The sequence below is a fragment of the Microcaecilia unicolor genome, chromosome 12, assembly GCF_901765095.1.
Source record: "Microcaecilia unicolor chromosome 12, aMicUni1.1, whole genome shotgun sequence".
Lineage (NCBI taxonomy): Eukaryota > Metazoa > Chordata > Amphibia > Gymnophiona > Siphonopidae > Microcaecilia > Microcaecilia unicolor.
Genome location: NC_044042.1, coordinates 98,984,829 through 98,999,888, shown reverse-complemented (window position 1 = coordinate 98,999,888; position 15,060 = coordinate 98,984,829). Strand labels below are relative to the sequence as shown.

The 15,060-nt window shown below is 44.5% G+C and overlaps 1 protein-coding gene across 1 annotated transcript in view; it reads left to right on the top strand.

Annotated features, from left to right (window-relative positions):
- The first annotated feature begins 8,409 nt into the window (after positions 1–8,409).
- Positions 8,410–15,060, top strand: part of WNK4 (WNK lysine deficient protein kinase 4) — a 443,184-nt gene continuing 436,533 nt past the window's right edge. The window contains exons 1-2 of the mRNA XM_030220935.1: positions 8,410–8,699; positions 8,834–9,483. Coding sequence (XP_030076795.1) covers positions 8,884–9,483 — 600 coding nt within the window. The 5' untranslated portion in view covers positions 8,410–8,699; positions 8,834–8,883. The remainder of the gene's footprint in view (positions 8,700–8,833; positions 9,484–15,060) is intronic.

Sequence of the window (15,060 nt, the reverse complement as noted above, 5' to 3'; positions counted from 1 at the left end):
AATTCAGCCTTGAGAATAATGTAAGCTAGCTAGTGTTGGTTCTTTTTTTTTTAATCACAGCTCTTTGGAACAATTCTCCTTTTTTTTTTTCATAGTGTCACACCACGATACAAAAATTAGGGATTAAACAGAAAATGCACCAAATTTCTCAAGTATATTAGGGCTCTTTACTCACTTGAAATGTACTGGACAGATAACATATGCTGGCTTGACTGTCAGTAGTTGGAAGGCTCAACAACTTCAAAACTACATTTCCTCGTCATAGGTGGCAAATGCAATCGTGGTTAACACAAAGGAAAATTACAGACTGTGTAATCATGTGAAACAGCAGTTTAACTCTATAATCAAATTAAGATGTTCCGTCTTTCAGAGTTTTATAGACAGCAGTTTCATTGAACACCAGTGTCATTCCATTTCAACAGATTGCTCTCCAAACCTCGTCACAAAGGTACTAAATTAGTCCAATAAAAAGGTCCCACCTCGAAAATTTTAACCGACCTTTATTTCTAAATATCAACTAGCTGAAATGAATGCTTTCATGCTTTTATAGTATAATAAACACATGCAATGTGATTGAAAGGAAATAAAATCCCACCCTTTGCCACAATGCTGGAACTCAGAGCTTCAAGTCCTGCGAATGCCTGGCGTGTAACATAGAAACAGAGAAAATGACAGCACATATGCACCATATTTATTTATTTATTTATCACATTTGTACCCCGCGCTTTCCTGCTCATCGCAGGCTCAATGCGGCTTACATAGTAACAAGAGAATACAATCTGTAGTATCAGAATCAACAAAGGAGGTGTGTGATAGGACAACTGAACAAGGAGTAAATGGGATAGAAGAGGTATGGGAGAAAGGATAGGGATAGGTAAGGAGGTGGAGCGATAAAGGAGAAGTTGGGGAAGAGCATGAAGGGTAAGATGGTTGGTAGTAGATATTTTCTGAGTCATTGTTGTTATTGATTAGTTGAACTGGTAAATAGATGGGTTGCATATGATTGCTTATGTTAGGTCAAGTCATTCGGGTAAACCTGTTTGAATAGATGGGTTTTCAATAGTTTCCTAAAAGGAAGATATTCACTAATTGACCGAATGTATCTGGGTAGAGCATTCCAGAGTTGGGATCCCAGGTAGGGGAAGTTAGATGCATGGTAGGTTTTGTACTTTAGTCCTTTGCAATTGGGAAGGTGCAGGTTAAGGTATGATTGTGAAGATGTTGACATGTTTCTGGTCGGAAGGTTTAGTAGGTTGACCATGTAACTTGCTGATACTCCATGGATGATCTTGTGGATTAGTTTGATGGCCTTAAAGTTGACTCGTTCTCTAATAGGTAGCCAATGAAGTTTCATACGGAGGGGTGTTTCACTTTCGAATCTAGGCTTCCATATAGCTCAGGGATTGGCAACTACGGTCCTCAAAGGCCACAACCTAGTTGGGTTTTCAAGATTTCCACTATTAATATGCATGAGATTGATTTGCAAGTACTGCTTTCATTGGACCCCTTTTACTAAGCGGCAGTAAGCCCAACTCGGGCTTACTGCTCGCTAAACAGGAAGTACCACCGGGCTACTGCAGCAGACTGGCAGTACTTCCCACCCCTGGCACGCCGTCATATCTGGCGCTTGGTAAAAGGGGCCTCTTGTATGCAAATAGATCTCATGCTTATTTGTTGTGGAAATCTTGAAAACCTGACTGGTTTGTGGCCCTTGAGCACTGTGGTGGCCCATCCCTTTCCTATCCAGTGTGCCCACGTATGTTCAATAGCCCAAATAATACTGGGAGGTCTAGGATCCTGGTATTCAGGGCTGATACAAGTGTATTGGGCACCCTAGGCAAAACGTCAGCCTTACGATATACTCCCCTCCACTCCCCCCCCCCCCCGAGATTTTAATAATTAGAAACATAGGAGCATAGAAAAATGTAGACAGATAAAGACCATATGGCCTCTCCAGTCTGCCCATCCATGCCCTCTACTCTCCCTATCACTCTCTTAGAGATCCTATGTACTTGTTCCAAGCTTTCCTGAATCCAGATACTGTTTTCATCTCCACCACTGTTTCTGTGAAGAAGTATTTCCTCAGGTTACTTCTGTCCCCTTTCACCTTCATCCTTAGCCCCCTCCTCATTCCAGAGCTTCCTTTCAATTGAAAGAGACTCACCTCCTGTGATTTATGCTGTATAGTTATTTAAATGTCTCTATCACAGGCTTGTCCAACTTCATGTCGGGGGCCACATTTTATATATTTTATATGTTTTGGAGGGCCAAAACACGTGCCATCATATTTTGCTGCATGTTTTATCAGATAGTGACAAAATATGATAGTGCATTATCTCCTCCTCAGCTTTTCCCCAGTCTCGCTTTTGTTCATGTAACCCTCCCCCTCCCACACACACCCTTAACCCAGTCTCTCTCTCGTGTAACCTCTCCATCCTTCACCCAGTTTTTTTCCCCTCACCTAGTTTCAGCTGCAGAAGAAACAGTGGGAATCCTACTTCTCCACCACAACTTGGCTCTCTGCAAGCTATAGCCACATGGTGCCAGAAGTTCAGTTTGGACTCACGGTTGCGAGACTTGAAACTGTCAGATCAACCAAAACTTCCAGCACTGACTCTTTTGCTTACAGAGATCCAAGTCATGGTGGAGAAGCAGAATCCCGCTGTAAGCAACACAAGAATTGCTACGCTTCTGAGGGACAGAAAAAGCACTTGGTGGACGTGAGGATCGCCTGGTGACTTGCCAGCCTGGTGAGAAGGTGGTGGACCTCACACGTCACCTAGATAGGATTCTAGATAGTGCTGGGGAGGAGTCCGCTGTCTTGGTACATGTGGGTACCAATGACGTAGGAAAATGTGGGAGAGAGGTTCTGGAAGCCAAATTTAAGCTCTTAGGTAGAAAGCTCAAATCCAGATCCTCTAGGGTAGCATTTTCTGAAATGCTACCTAATCCACGCGCAGGGTCCAAGAGACAGGCAGAGCTCCGGAGTCTCAATGCGTGGATGAGATGATAGTGCAGGGAGGAGGGTTTTAGATTTGTTAGGAACTGGGCAACATTCTGGGGAAGGAGGAGCCTATTCCGTAAGGATGGGCTCCACCTTAACCAGGGTGGGACCAGGCTGCTGGCATTGACATTTAAAAAGGAGATAGAGCAGCTTTTAAACTAGACATGGGGGGAAGGCTGACAGTCACTCAAAAGCGCATGGTTTGGGATACGGTATCTTGCAAAGATACCTCACAAACAGGGAAGATAGGGTTTCTGGATAGTGAGGTTGCACAACAGACCATGGTAGGCCAGGTGCCCTTAAATACAACTAAAGATCAGACGATGACAAATCAGTAGTGTCCAGTACTAAGCATCATGCAAATAGGAACAACAAACATACTTTGAAATGTCTATTTGCAAATGCTAGGAGTCTAAGAAATAAGATGGGAGAGTTGGAATATATTGCAGTTAATAAAAAACTGGATATAATAGGCATTACTGAGACCTGGTGGAAGGAGGATAACCAGTGGGACACTGTCATACCGGGGTACAAAGTATATCGTAGTGATAGGGTGGACCGGACTGGTGGAGGGGTAGCATTGTATATTAATGAGAGCCTTGACTCAGATAGATTACAAATTCAGCAGGACACAAATCACACCCTTGAATCATTGTGGGTTGAAATTCCATGTATAAAAGGGAAAAGGACGGTGATAGGAGCAGGGGCGTAGCCAGACAACAGATTTTTGGGTGGGCCTAGGCAAGAATTGGGTGGGCACCAAGTGTTCTCCCTCCCTCAAAAAAAAAAATCTCAGCTGGTGGGAAAACGCTTCTTTCCACCTTGGCAGCAGGAATGCACTGAAAACTGAGCATGCGCCGGTGTCGTGGAGAGTAGTGTTTTTGTTACCATCAGGGGGAAATCTTCAGCTGGCGGAGCTTAGGATTCTCACCAGTTACCACTAAACATGTGCTACTGTTGGGTGGGCCTGAGCCATAACACCCAAGCCCACCTGTGGCTACGCCACTGGATAGGAGTATACTACCGTCCACCTCGCCAGGATGATCAGGTAGACGCAGAAATGATAAAAGAAATCAGAGACGCAAACAAAATGGGCAATGTGATAATAATGGGTGACTTCAATTATCCAAATATAGACTGGGTAAATGTAACATCGGGACACGCTAGGGAGGTAAAATTCCTTGATGAAATCAAGGACAGCTTTATGGAGCAGCTGGTGCAGGAGCCGACGAGAGAAGGAAAAATTCTAGACTTGGTCCTTAGTGGAGCGCATGATCTGGTGAGGGACGTTATGGTACTGGGGCCGCTTGATAACAGTGATCATAATATGATTAGTTTTGATATTGACCTTGAAGTAACTAAACACAGGAAGTCAAATACGTTATCGTTTAACTTTAAAAAAGGAGACTATGATAAAATGAGAAGAACGGTGGAAAAAAAAACTTATGGGGACAACTGAGAGAGTAAAAACTGTACAACAGGCATGGACACTGTTCAAAAATACCATCCTGGAGGCCCAGGCCAAACATATTCCGCAAATTAGAAAAGAAAGAAGGAACTCCAAAAGACAGCTGGCCTGGTTGAAAAGTGAGGTGAAGGAAGCTATTAGGGCTAAAAGAAATGCCTTCAGAAAATGGAAGAAGGAACCGTCTGAAAATAACAAGAAGCAGCATAAGGAGTGTCAAAACAAATGCAAGGTGCAGATAAAGAAGGCCAAGAGGGATTATAAAAAAAAGATAGCATTAGAGGCAAAAAAGCATAGTAAAAAATGTTTTCGGTATATTGAAAGCAGGAAGCCGTCAAAAGAATCGGTTGGACCGCTAGATGACAGAGGGGTAAAAGGGGCGATCAAGGAAGACATAGACGTAGCGGAGAGATTGAATGAATTCTTTGCTTCAGTCTTCACCGAGGAAGATTTGGGTGGGATACCGGTGTCGGAAATTATATTTCAAGCGGACGAGTTGGAGAAACTTACTGACTTCACGGTAAACCTAAAGAGTAGCAAATCTCCTGGACTGGATGGTATTCATCCTACAGTACTGATAGAACTGAAAAATGAGCTTGCAGAGCTACTGCTAGTGATATGCAATTTATCCTTAAAATCGAGCATGGTACCGGAAGATTAAAGGGTGGCCAATGTAACGCCCATTTTTAAAAAAGGTTCCAGGGGAGATCCGGGAAATTATAGACCGGTGAGTCTGATGTCGGTGCCGGGGAAAATGGTAGAGGCTATTATTAAAAACAAAATTACAGAGCACATCCGAGGACATGGATTACTGAGACCGAGTCAGCACGGCTTTTGTGTGGGGAAATCTTGCCTGACCAATTTACTTCAATTCTTTGAAGGAGTAAACAAACATGTGGACAAAGGGAAGCCGGTTGATATTGTGTATCTGGATTTTCAAAAGGTGTTTGACAAGGTACCTCATGAAAGGCTACAGAGGAAATTGGAGGGTCATGGGATAGGAGGAAAAGTCCTATTGTGGATTAAAAACTGGTTGAAGGATAGGAAACAGAGAGTGGGGTTAAATGGGCAGTATTCACAATGGAGAAGGGTAGTTAGTGGGGTTCCTCAGGGGTCTGTGCTAGGACCGCTGCTTTTTAATATATTTATAAATGATTTAGAGATGGGAGTAACTAGCGAGGTAATTAAATTTGCTGATGACACAAAGTTATTCAAAGGCGTTAACTCACAACAGGATTGTGAAAAATTACAGAAGGACCTTACAATACTGGGAGACTGGGCGGCTAAATGGCAGATGACGTTTAATGTGAGCAAGTGCAAAGTGATGCATGTGGGAAAGAGGAACCCGAATTATAGCTACGTCATGCAAGGTTCCACATTAGGTGTTACGGACCAAGAAAGGGATCTGGGTGTCGTCGTCGATAATACACTGAAACCTTCTGCTCAGTGTGCTGCTGTAGCTCGGAAAGCGAATAGAATGTTGGGTATTATTAAGAAAGGTATGGAAAACAGGTGTGAGGATGTTATAATGCCGTTATATCGATCCATGGTGTGACTGCACCTTGAGTATTGTGTTCAATTCTGGTCGCCGCATCTCAAGAAAGATATAGTGGAATTGGAAAAGGTGCAGCAAAGGGCAACTAAAATGATAGTGGGGATGGGACGACTTCCCTATGAAGAAAGACTAAGGAGGCTAGGGCTATTCAGCTTGGAGAAGAGACGGCTGAGGGGAGACATGATAGAGGAATATAAAATAATGAGTGGAGTGGAACAGGTGGATGTGAAGCGACTGTTCACACTTTCCAAAAACAGTAGGACTAGGGGGCATGCGATGAAACTACAGTGTAGTAAATTTAAAACAAATCAGAGAAACTTTTTCTTCACCCAACGCGTAATTAAACTCTGGAATTCGTTGCCGGAGAAAGTGGTGAAGGCGGTTAGCTTAGCAGAGTTTAAAAAGGGGTTAGACGGTTTCCTAAAGGACAAGTCCATAAACCGCTATTAAATGGACTTGGGGAAAAATCCACAATTCCGGGAATAACATGTATAGAATGTTTGTACGTTTGGGAAGCTTGCCAGGTGCCCTTGGCCTGGATTGGCCGCTGTCGTGGACAGGATGCTGGGCTCGATGGACCCTTGGTCTTTTCCCAGTGTGGCATTACTTATGTACTTATGTAGGTTCTGGCATGTTGGCCATAGCTTGGACAAGCCTGCTGTATTTTATCTCCCCTCTCCTGCCTTTCTTCCGAAGTATACATATTGAGATCTTGAAGTCTGTCCCCATACACTTTATGACGAAGACCACTGACCATTTTAGTAGCCACCCTCCGGCCCATCTCCAAAGTGTTCATATCTGCGGTCTCCAGAATTGTATATAATATTCTAAATGGGGTCTCACCAGAGTCTTATACAAGAGCATCATCCCCTCCTTTTCCCTACTGGTCATGCCTCTCTCTATGCACCCCAAGCATAACTAAATGGTTCCCCCCTTCACCTCAGTTGGTGGAGTAGACTTGAATCTATAAAAATGACATTGACTCCCAGAATAAACTATTTGCTTAGTATGCTTCCTATCCCTCTTCCCCATTCCTTTTTCTAATCTATTCTTTTACACGCAGAGCAGATGCGAGGCGCTGCGCCACCGCTTCACAGATTTTTTTTAGGCTGGATGCCGGGCGGCAGGAGAAGAGGGTCATCTGCCGATGGAGCTGGTAGGCAGATGGGGACTGTGGCGCCTGTGGAGCACCCCCCTCCACCTGCTGACACCTGGCGAACTGCCCCCACTGCCCCGCCCTTGGTACGCCACTGCTGTTCTGCACACGTTCTAGGTGCTTTCCCTACCAAGCTGCTTGCAGAATTTCCATGCATCTCATTTGCATGTGATTTCCTTTGAACATCGATCGCTGTTTCAAAATCGGTAAGTTCAACCACAGCTATAAATGCACAGGGTGACTTTTGAGCATCTGGTCCCCCAGTTAGAAGGCATCAGTAATTTTACAGCCTGGTTCCTTTGCAGGATCTTTTCCTCAGACTGAACACTCCACTTCCTACTAAGTGCAGTTGCTGAATACCTCTTTAGCTGCATTAGGTTAATGACTCACAAGCCACTGGCATTGACAGTCATTTTCAAAATTTAATTTTACTAATAGTGAACTGAATTGTAGAGCAATAAAGTTGTTGGGATAAAGAATAGTAGTGGCATCCATTGTATTCGTGGTACTTTTACTATTTACTCAAAAAGTATTATTAGGCAATAACTTGTTTTACTTTTAAGTATTACTTAAGTACTTTGTTCTAGTACGTCTTTAAACAACACTGTGTATAACTTATTGTGTCAGTGTGCTTCACATATGTTCTCGCATCTTGCAATAATTGGCAGGTGGGGCTTTAAAAACCTTGGACCAATAGTAAAGGGGGCGTGCCTGGAGAGGCGGAGCTTGGATTGAAAACTGATCCCAAGATCGTGCTCAGGGGCACTGTCAGCCTAGTGCTGATTTATCTGGGGGGCGTGGTTGGTAGGCGAGGTTCCCTGCTGTAATTTGCATGGAGGGCGGGAATTCAGCATGGAGGATGAATTAAGAGAGGTTGTTTAACTTATAGGTGTGTTTTTGTTTTGTTTTAGATAGTACTAGAAGTTTAATCTTTCAGCTTTGGTAATGGCCCTTTACCGTTTTTGTCCATTCAGGTTAAGATGAATAAAAGTCTACGAACAACACGTATTTATTAATGGACTAAACTTCTTGCATTTATGGTTTGGAAGTGGGATCAACGCATATAGGGGAACAACGTGGTTCTGTACGCCGCCTGCCTTTGTGCAGACGTTTGGATCAAAGCAGATGCGGAGCTGCTGGATTCGGGAGCAAGGGTTCATCCCCGCGGGGAAGTGCGGAAGGGTTTTGCGTTAAGCAAATCACTTCACCCCACCCCCTCCACCCTTAGCGGCTTTGAAGGCGGAGTTCCTCGTGGCTGGTTTGCATAGGAGGCGGGTTAGTGTTGCAGAGTGTATACACATTGCACACGCAGTCATGTTCTGGGGTGAATATCATCGATGCTCGTAACGCACTTTCTGCTGGACGCATCTGCAACACACGTTCTTTTCGCGGCTCACTTGCGTTTGATTTGCGATCGGAGAAATTAGGAGCGATGCAACAGGGAACGAGAACAGATCCGGTGACCGATTGACTGCCCGAACCTTCGGCCAAGCAAGGACCTGTCTGTCCGGAGCTACAGGTACTGATCTGCTCTCCTCAGTTCTAACCCTGTGCATGGCAATTTACAAAAATAATAAAACAAAACCAAACAGGAAAAAAACAAAAATTGTTTCACATTATTATTTTTTAAAATATTTGTTTTTCTTTCGGCAGGTACAAAATAAAAATGGAAGGTGCATCAGCCCTTTAAAACGAAGCAGATCATGTTTGCTGTCGGTGTGGCTAGTACTGCTCCAGCCATGTCCCAGACCGAAGTGGATCTGGCCGGTTGTGGCTTTCGCTTTAATTCCGTTTTGCCAGAGGAGCCGGGGGAGATGGCTCCTAGCCTAGCTGCCCTCCGGAGGCGCCGGTTTTCGGGAAAGGACCCCCGCATAAACGCCTACAAGTACAACCGGAGGAGCTCAGCCCAGCTGGAGCTCTTGGGCTACGACCCGCCCGGCTCCAGCCCCTGCTGGCCCCCCGATCCCGTCAACGTTTTGGAAGAGAAGGAGCCGGAACCGGTGAGCCCCGCACCGGAACCGGCCACAACTGCCCACATTGCCGATGTCAGCTCTTCGGAGGAGGAGGGCGAGGGGAGCAGCGGCGCCCGGCGGCCACAGGTGGCTGCATCCCGGTCCCGACCTCCATCGGAGAACCTCCGGGAGCAAGAGGAGTCCGAGGAGGTGGAAACGAAAGCCGTGGCCACCTCTCCGGACGGGAGATACCTGAAATTCAACATCGAAATCGGCAGAGGCTCCTTCAAAACCGTTTACAAGGGTTTGGACACCGAGACCACGGTGGAGGTAGCCTGGTGCGAGCTGCAGGTGAGCAGATACCTTCGGGGTAGGGGGATATTTTAAAACTAGATCTCTGTGTAACATTTGTTTCATGTGACGTGTGTTCAGACATATTTGGTGATGACCATGATGTGAGAACCAGTTGCTAGTTTTTAGTATAGACTTTTTGCACGCCCAATCCTGCCTGTGATCCTTTTAGACTTTTCGCACGCGCGATGCTTGTGATTCTTTTTTAATAGACTTTTTGCACGCGCGATCCTGCCTGTGATGCTTTTAGACTTTTCGCACGCGCGATGCTTGTGATTCTTTTTTAATAGACTTTTTGCACGCCCAATCCTGCCTGTGATCCTTTTAGACTTTTCGCACGCGCGATGCTTGTGATTCTTTTTTAATAGACTTTTTGCACGCGCGATGCTTGTGATTCTTTTTTAATAGACATTTTGCACGCGCGATCCTGCCTGTGATCCTTTTAGACTTTTCGCACGCGCGATGCTTGTGATTCCTTTTTAATAGACTTTTCGCACGCGCGATCCTGCCTGTGATCTGATAAACTCCCTCCATAATTCTGCAGGCTGCTTAGGGGTAAGGAGTCACGTGTAACTGTGCGAATTCAATCATTGTGCCCTCTTAAAAGAAGTTGCGATTTTGACTAGGAGATTGCTTTGCACAGTGCTGAACTTTTTGGAGTGTCTGTGTGTGACCTTTGTCACTTTCAAAGCCCAAATGAGGTACCTGTTTGCTGCTAAAAAATAAGTCGTAGTGGAGATAAACTGAGTTTTTGTATGTTCTGGTTTTTGGATTTTTCCTCAGCCAGTTCTGGGATAAGGCAAGGGCATAAGAAGGACAGAATGAAAAATTATTATTAATTATAGCCAGTCGCAGTGTTCTGAACTTTCTCTGACCATCTCGAGAAAAGGCTTGTAGGGATAGAGACAAGACATATTTTTTTGTTCCATTTCATACAGAGTCTGACTTCCTGAGAGGCGACTTACACTTTTATGTGATCTGCATTGAAATATGCTTTAGCGTTTATAACTCGGATGTGCCAGTAGGGATAATGACGAGACAGAATTTTCTTGTTCCATTTCATACAAAATCTGACTTCCTGAGAGGCGACTTACACTTTGTGTGATCTGCATTGAAATAAGCTTACAAAAAAAAAAAAAAAGTCCAGAGTAGACAGAAAATTCATCTTAATTTCAACAGATGCTTGTACAGCTCAGTAGAAAATCTGTTTGTCAAACCAGAGGGAAAAGGGTGCTCCGTGCTCCAAAGAGAAACTGTTAAAATTTCGGATGTATTTTTAAATGTACTTGTTTGTGTGTTTATCTATATCTGTCAAGCTTGAATTTATTTATTTATTTATGCATTCTTGTATCCCACTATTATCCAAAACAAGTTTTTGTTCAAAGCGATTTACCATTTACAGTGAAATTACAGTAGGTGGGAAAATGTGGGCTACAAATGTAGCAAATAAATACAGTGGTGACATAAAAGATGCCATTTGTTTCTTACCTGGTTAGTTAGAGTTTTTTTGTTTGTTTTTTTAAAGATCTATTTTCAGCTCTTTTCTGAACTGAAGATAGTTAGTGATGCTTCTAATGGCTTTTGCTATTGAGCTCCACCGTTTGGATCCCGGGTAGCTGAATCCTGCTGTGTAGATGGTTTGTATGCTATTTATTAGATTTGTATCCCGCACTTTCCCACTAAAAGCAGGCTCAATGCGGCTTACATAGTAATAGGTAACACAGAATTTTGTTACGTAAAGTAGGAAATTAAGTATAACATAATAGAAGGATGGATGGGTAGTAAATGGATGGGTAGGTAGGTAGGTAGAGACAGGTGATAGAGAGAGGAGGGTAAGGTGGGAGATAGATTCTGGGTCAATGTCGTTTTCTGTTCAGTATATGTAAGGTCAATGGGTTCAAGAGATTAATCTGGGTCTTTTGGGTAGGCTTGTTTGAATAGATGGGTTTTTAGTGCTTTTCTGAATGGTAGGTGGTCATGGATTGCTCGGATAGGTCTAGGGAGAGCGTTCCATAGACGGCTGCCCAGGAAGGAGAAATTGGATCCATAATAATTTTTGTACTTGAGACCTTATGTTTCTACAGTTTGGTAGGTGTAGAAACTTCTGGTTTCTGGGCTTGCATTTCTTGATGATCGTGTCTTGCATGTATGCAGGTGCTATTCCAAATAGTATTTTGAAAATGAGTGCATAAAACACCCGTTTTATAGATTGAATGCTGTCCCTTGTCTGATTCTTGGTGGTTTGTAGTTAAATATTTCCAGCTGAACAATACCTGATGCCCTCCTGGATCAGGGGCAATTTTGGGTGGGTTTGAGCCCAAGGTGGGCATGGAATTCGCCTCTCCCCCCCCCCCCCCAGTCCCCCTCTGGTTTGCTCCTCTCTCCACCCCTCCCTGTTCACAAACCCCAAATATTCAATACTTGAGCTAGCGGGGATCCCCAAACCCTGCCAGCTGAAGATTTCCTCCTGGAGCAGCCAGCACTCTTCCAAACGGCAGCTGGCAGCACTTGCCTCATAGTGATACTGCTGCCGACAGGCCGATCGTCAGCTGCCAAGGTTTGGAGATCCCCACCAGCCACAGCAACAGTGTTACAATTCTGGGTAGGCCTGGATTAAGGTGATCAGTGAAACTGCGCTAGATCCCACCTGGTAGCGTTATCTGTTAAACCTGGGAAAAAGGTCTAATAAAAATTCCCAATCCTTTCTTGTATGCTGTTATTGGATCTGTGCATTTCGTTCATCTTACCACAGGTCTGTGAACAGCAAAGTGCGCAGGATCCTGTTTGGGTGAAGAGCAGAGAAGAAATTCAAATGTGTTTATCACTGATGTCAGCTAAGGTGTGTTTTTTTTTTTTTTCAGTCTCTTGCACTATAATCCACTAAACTAAACAAACCAGTTTATTTCAGAGGGAGAGTCAGGCTTTCTCTGAAAACTGAGCTGCGTCTTTCTTAGATATGGTTGTGAATGGTGCCAGGGGTGGTTTATTTATTTCTTTAGAAATTTATGCACCTCACAATCTAACTAAGCTTAAAGGTGAAGGAATAAATGCTAACGTCCTACACACCCCTCCCCCCATAACATGCATTAGCATATATTATTTACCATAGGCTAAAAACATAGAAACAGGACGGCAGATAAAGGCCGTCTGCCCATCCTCTGTAACCCCTAATTCTTCCTGTTCCTAAGCGATCCCACATGCTTATCCCATGCCTTTTTAAATTCTGGAACAGTCCTCGACTCCACCACCTCCACCGGGAGGCCATTCCAAGCCTCCACCACCCTTTCTGTGAAATAATACTTCCTTAGGTTACTTCTAAGCCTATTCCCTCTTAACTTTGTCATATGCACCCTCATTCCAGAGCTCTCCTCCATTTGAAAAAGGCTCTCTTCCTGTACATAAATGCCCTTGAGATATTTAAATGTTCCATTTTATACAATGAGACATGTGTTAATGGTTTTAGTACACTTCAACACAGTAATGCTCTTTAGTAAATTTAAACCTGTCTTTGGAATAATCTGTGGTTAGTGCAGTGGACTTTGATCCTGGGGAACTGAGTTCAATTCCCTGTGTAGCTCCTTGTGACTCTGGGCAAGTCACTTAACCACCCCATTGCCCCAGGTGCAAATAAGTACCTGTATATACCATGTAAACCACTTTGAATGTAGTTGCAAAAACCTCAGAAAGGTGGTATATCAAGTCCTATTTCCCTTTCCCTTATGACATCACAATATCAGAAATGAGCCAAGTATCGGGCAATCAAGCCATTGTGACATCACTGATGAGGTTGACTCTTATTGGTGGAATGAGTGGAGGAGTAGCCTAGTGGTTAGTGCAGTGGACTTTGATCCTGGGGAACTGAGTTCAATTCCCTGTGTAGCTCCTTGTGACTCTGGGCAAGTCACTTAACCCTCCATTGCCCCTGGTACAAAATAAGTACCTGAATATATGTAAACCGCTTTGAATGTAGTTGCAAAAACCACAGAAAGGCGGTATATCAAGTCTCATTTCCCTTTCCCGTGGTAAGCCAGCAGCACAGAAACCATACCGCTGGAACATTGCAGAATCGTATCAAGCCAGTGCTTAAAGGAAATGGTATCGAGATTATATGCACGCTGTAAAAGCAAGGGGGGGGGGAGGGAACGCTTGGCGCATGCACAAAAGAGTTTCACGGAAAGCTCAGCTCCCGTGTGCACGCGCCTGGCAAACCTGAAAGTGAAACACAGATTGGCATCTGTTTTCTACATCTTTTTATATAAGCATTTCAAAATTTTTTTAACTTGGAAGGCTTATATTTAAACGCAGGAGACAGGCGCTTTCACTTTTGGGTTTTCTCTGACTCACACACATACATCTCTTGCTACCAGCGCTTAAGGGCTTGCATGGGCTTTCTTCTGCTTTTAACTTGTATATAAAACTGTCAAATTTTAAAGAAGGAATCATGAGAAATCCTCTCTTCCAACACCCTAACGCCTGCTGCATTCTGATGTTGTTATATTTTCAGCAGTCAGGCAGCTATGTTTTGTGCGCTGTTCTCTGAGCATTGGGAGGGAATAAGAAATGACCTTACAAACATCTGTTAGACCACATTAGCATATTTATGCTAATCTTTGGTGCCAAAGGAGCCAACTTTCCAAAATTATTGGGGGTGCTAAGCCCGGTGAAAATAACCCTTCCTTGGACACAAACAAGGAATTTTCTCAATATTGGGGGTGCTCAAGCACCCACAGAGTCGGCTCCTATGTTTGGCGCACACATCTCCCTCTGAGCATTCTGCGCTCATGAATGCGGGCACTAGTCAGGCGCTAACTGCCTCTAGCACCTGCGTTTGGCTCTGAGCATTGGCCCGTGAGTTAGTAGAGAGAACTGTGCAGCCTTTGAGAGTTTCCCTTGCTTGTCTATCGACAGTGAGCGTAGCTGAGAATTCTGCTTCTCTGTTTCTGAGGGTATCATAGTAACATAGTAGATGACGGCAGAAAAAGACCTGCACGGTCCATCCAGTCTGCCCAAGAAATGTGCCACTTTTTTGTGTATACCTTACCTTGATTTGTACCTGTCTTTTTCAGGGCACAGACCGTACAAGTCTGCCCAGCACTATCCCCTTCTCCCAACCACCAGCCCCGCCTCCCACTACTGGCTCTGTTATCCAATCTCAGCTAAGCTCCTGAGGATCCATTTCTTCTGAGCAGGATTCCTTTATGTTTATCCCACGCATGTTTGAATTCCGTTTAGAGAGCTGCACAGCTTCCGTCCCCGCGGGGAACCCACGGGATTCCCGCGGGGACGGAGGCCGTTCCTGCGGGGTTCCCGCGGGGATGGAAGCAGTTCTGCGGGGTTCCCGCGGGGATGGAGGCAGTTCCTGCGGGGTTCCCGCGGGGATGGAACCAGTTCTGTGGGCTTCCCGTGGAAGTGTAAGCTGCACCTGCACCAGCCTCTCATCTACCGAATACCAATTTATTTGAGTGCTGTCTCCTCCTCCTCTTCTTCCTTGATTTAACAGCATAAATGTGGAAAGTCTTCCATTAAGGAGGTGGTAGAGTCACAAATGATGACGGAATTCAAAAAGGCGTGGGATGA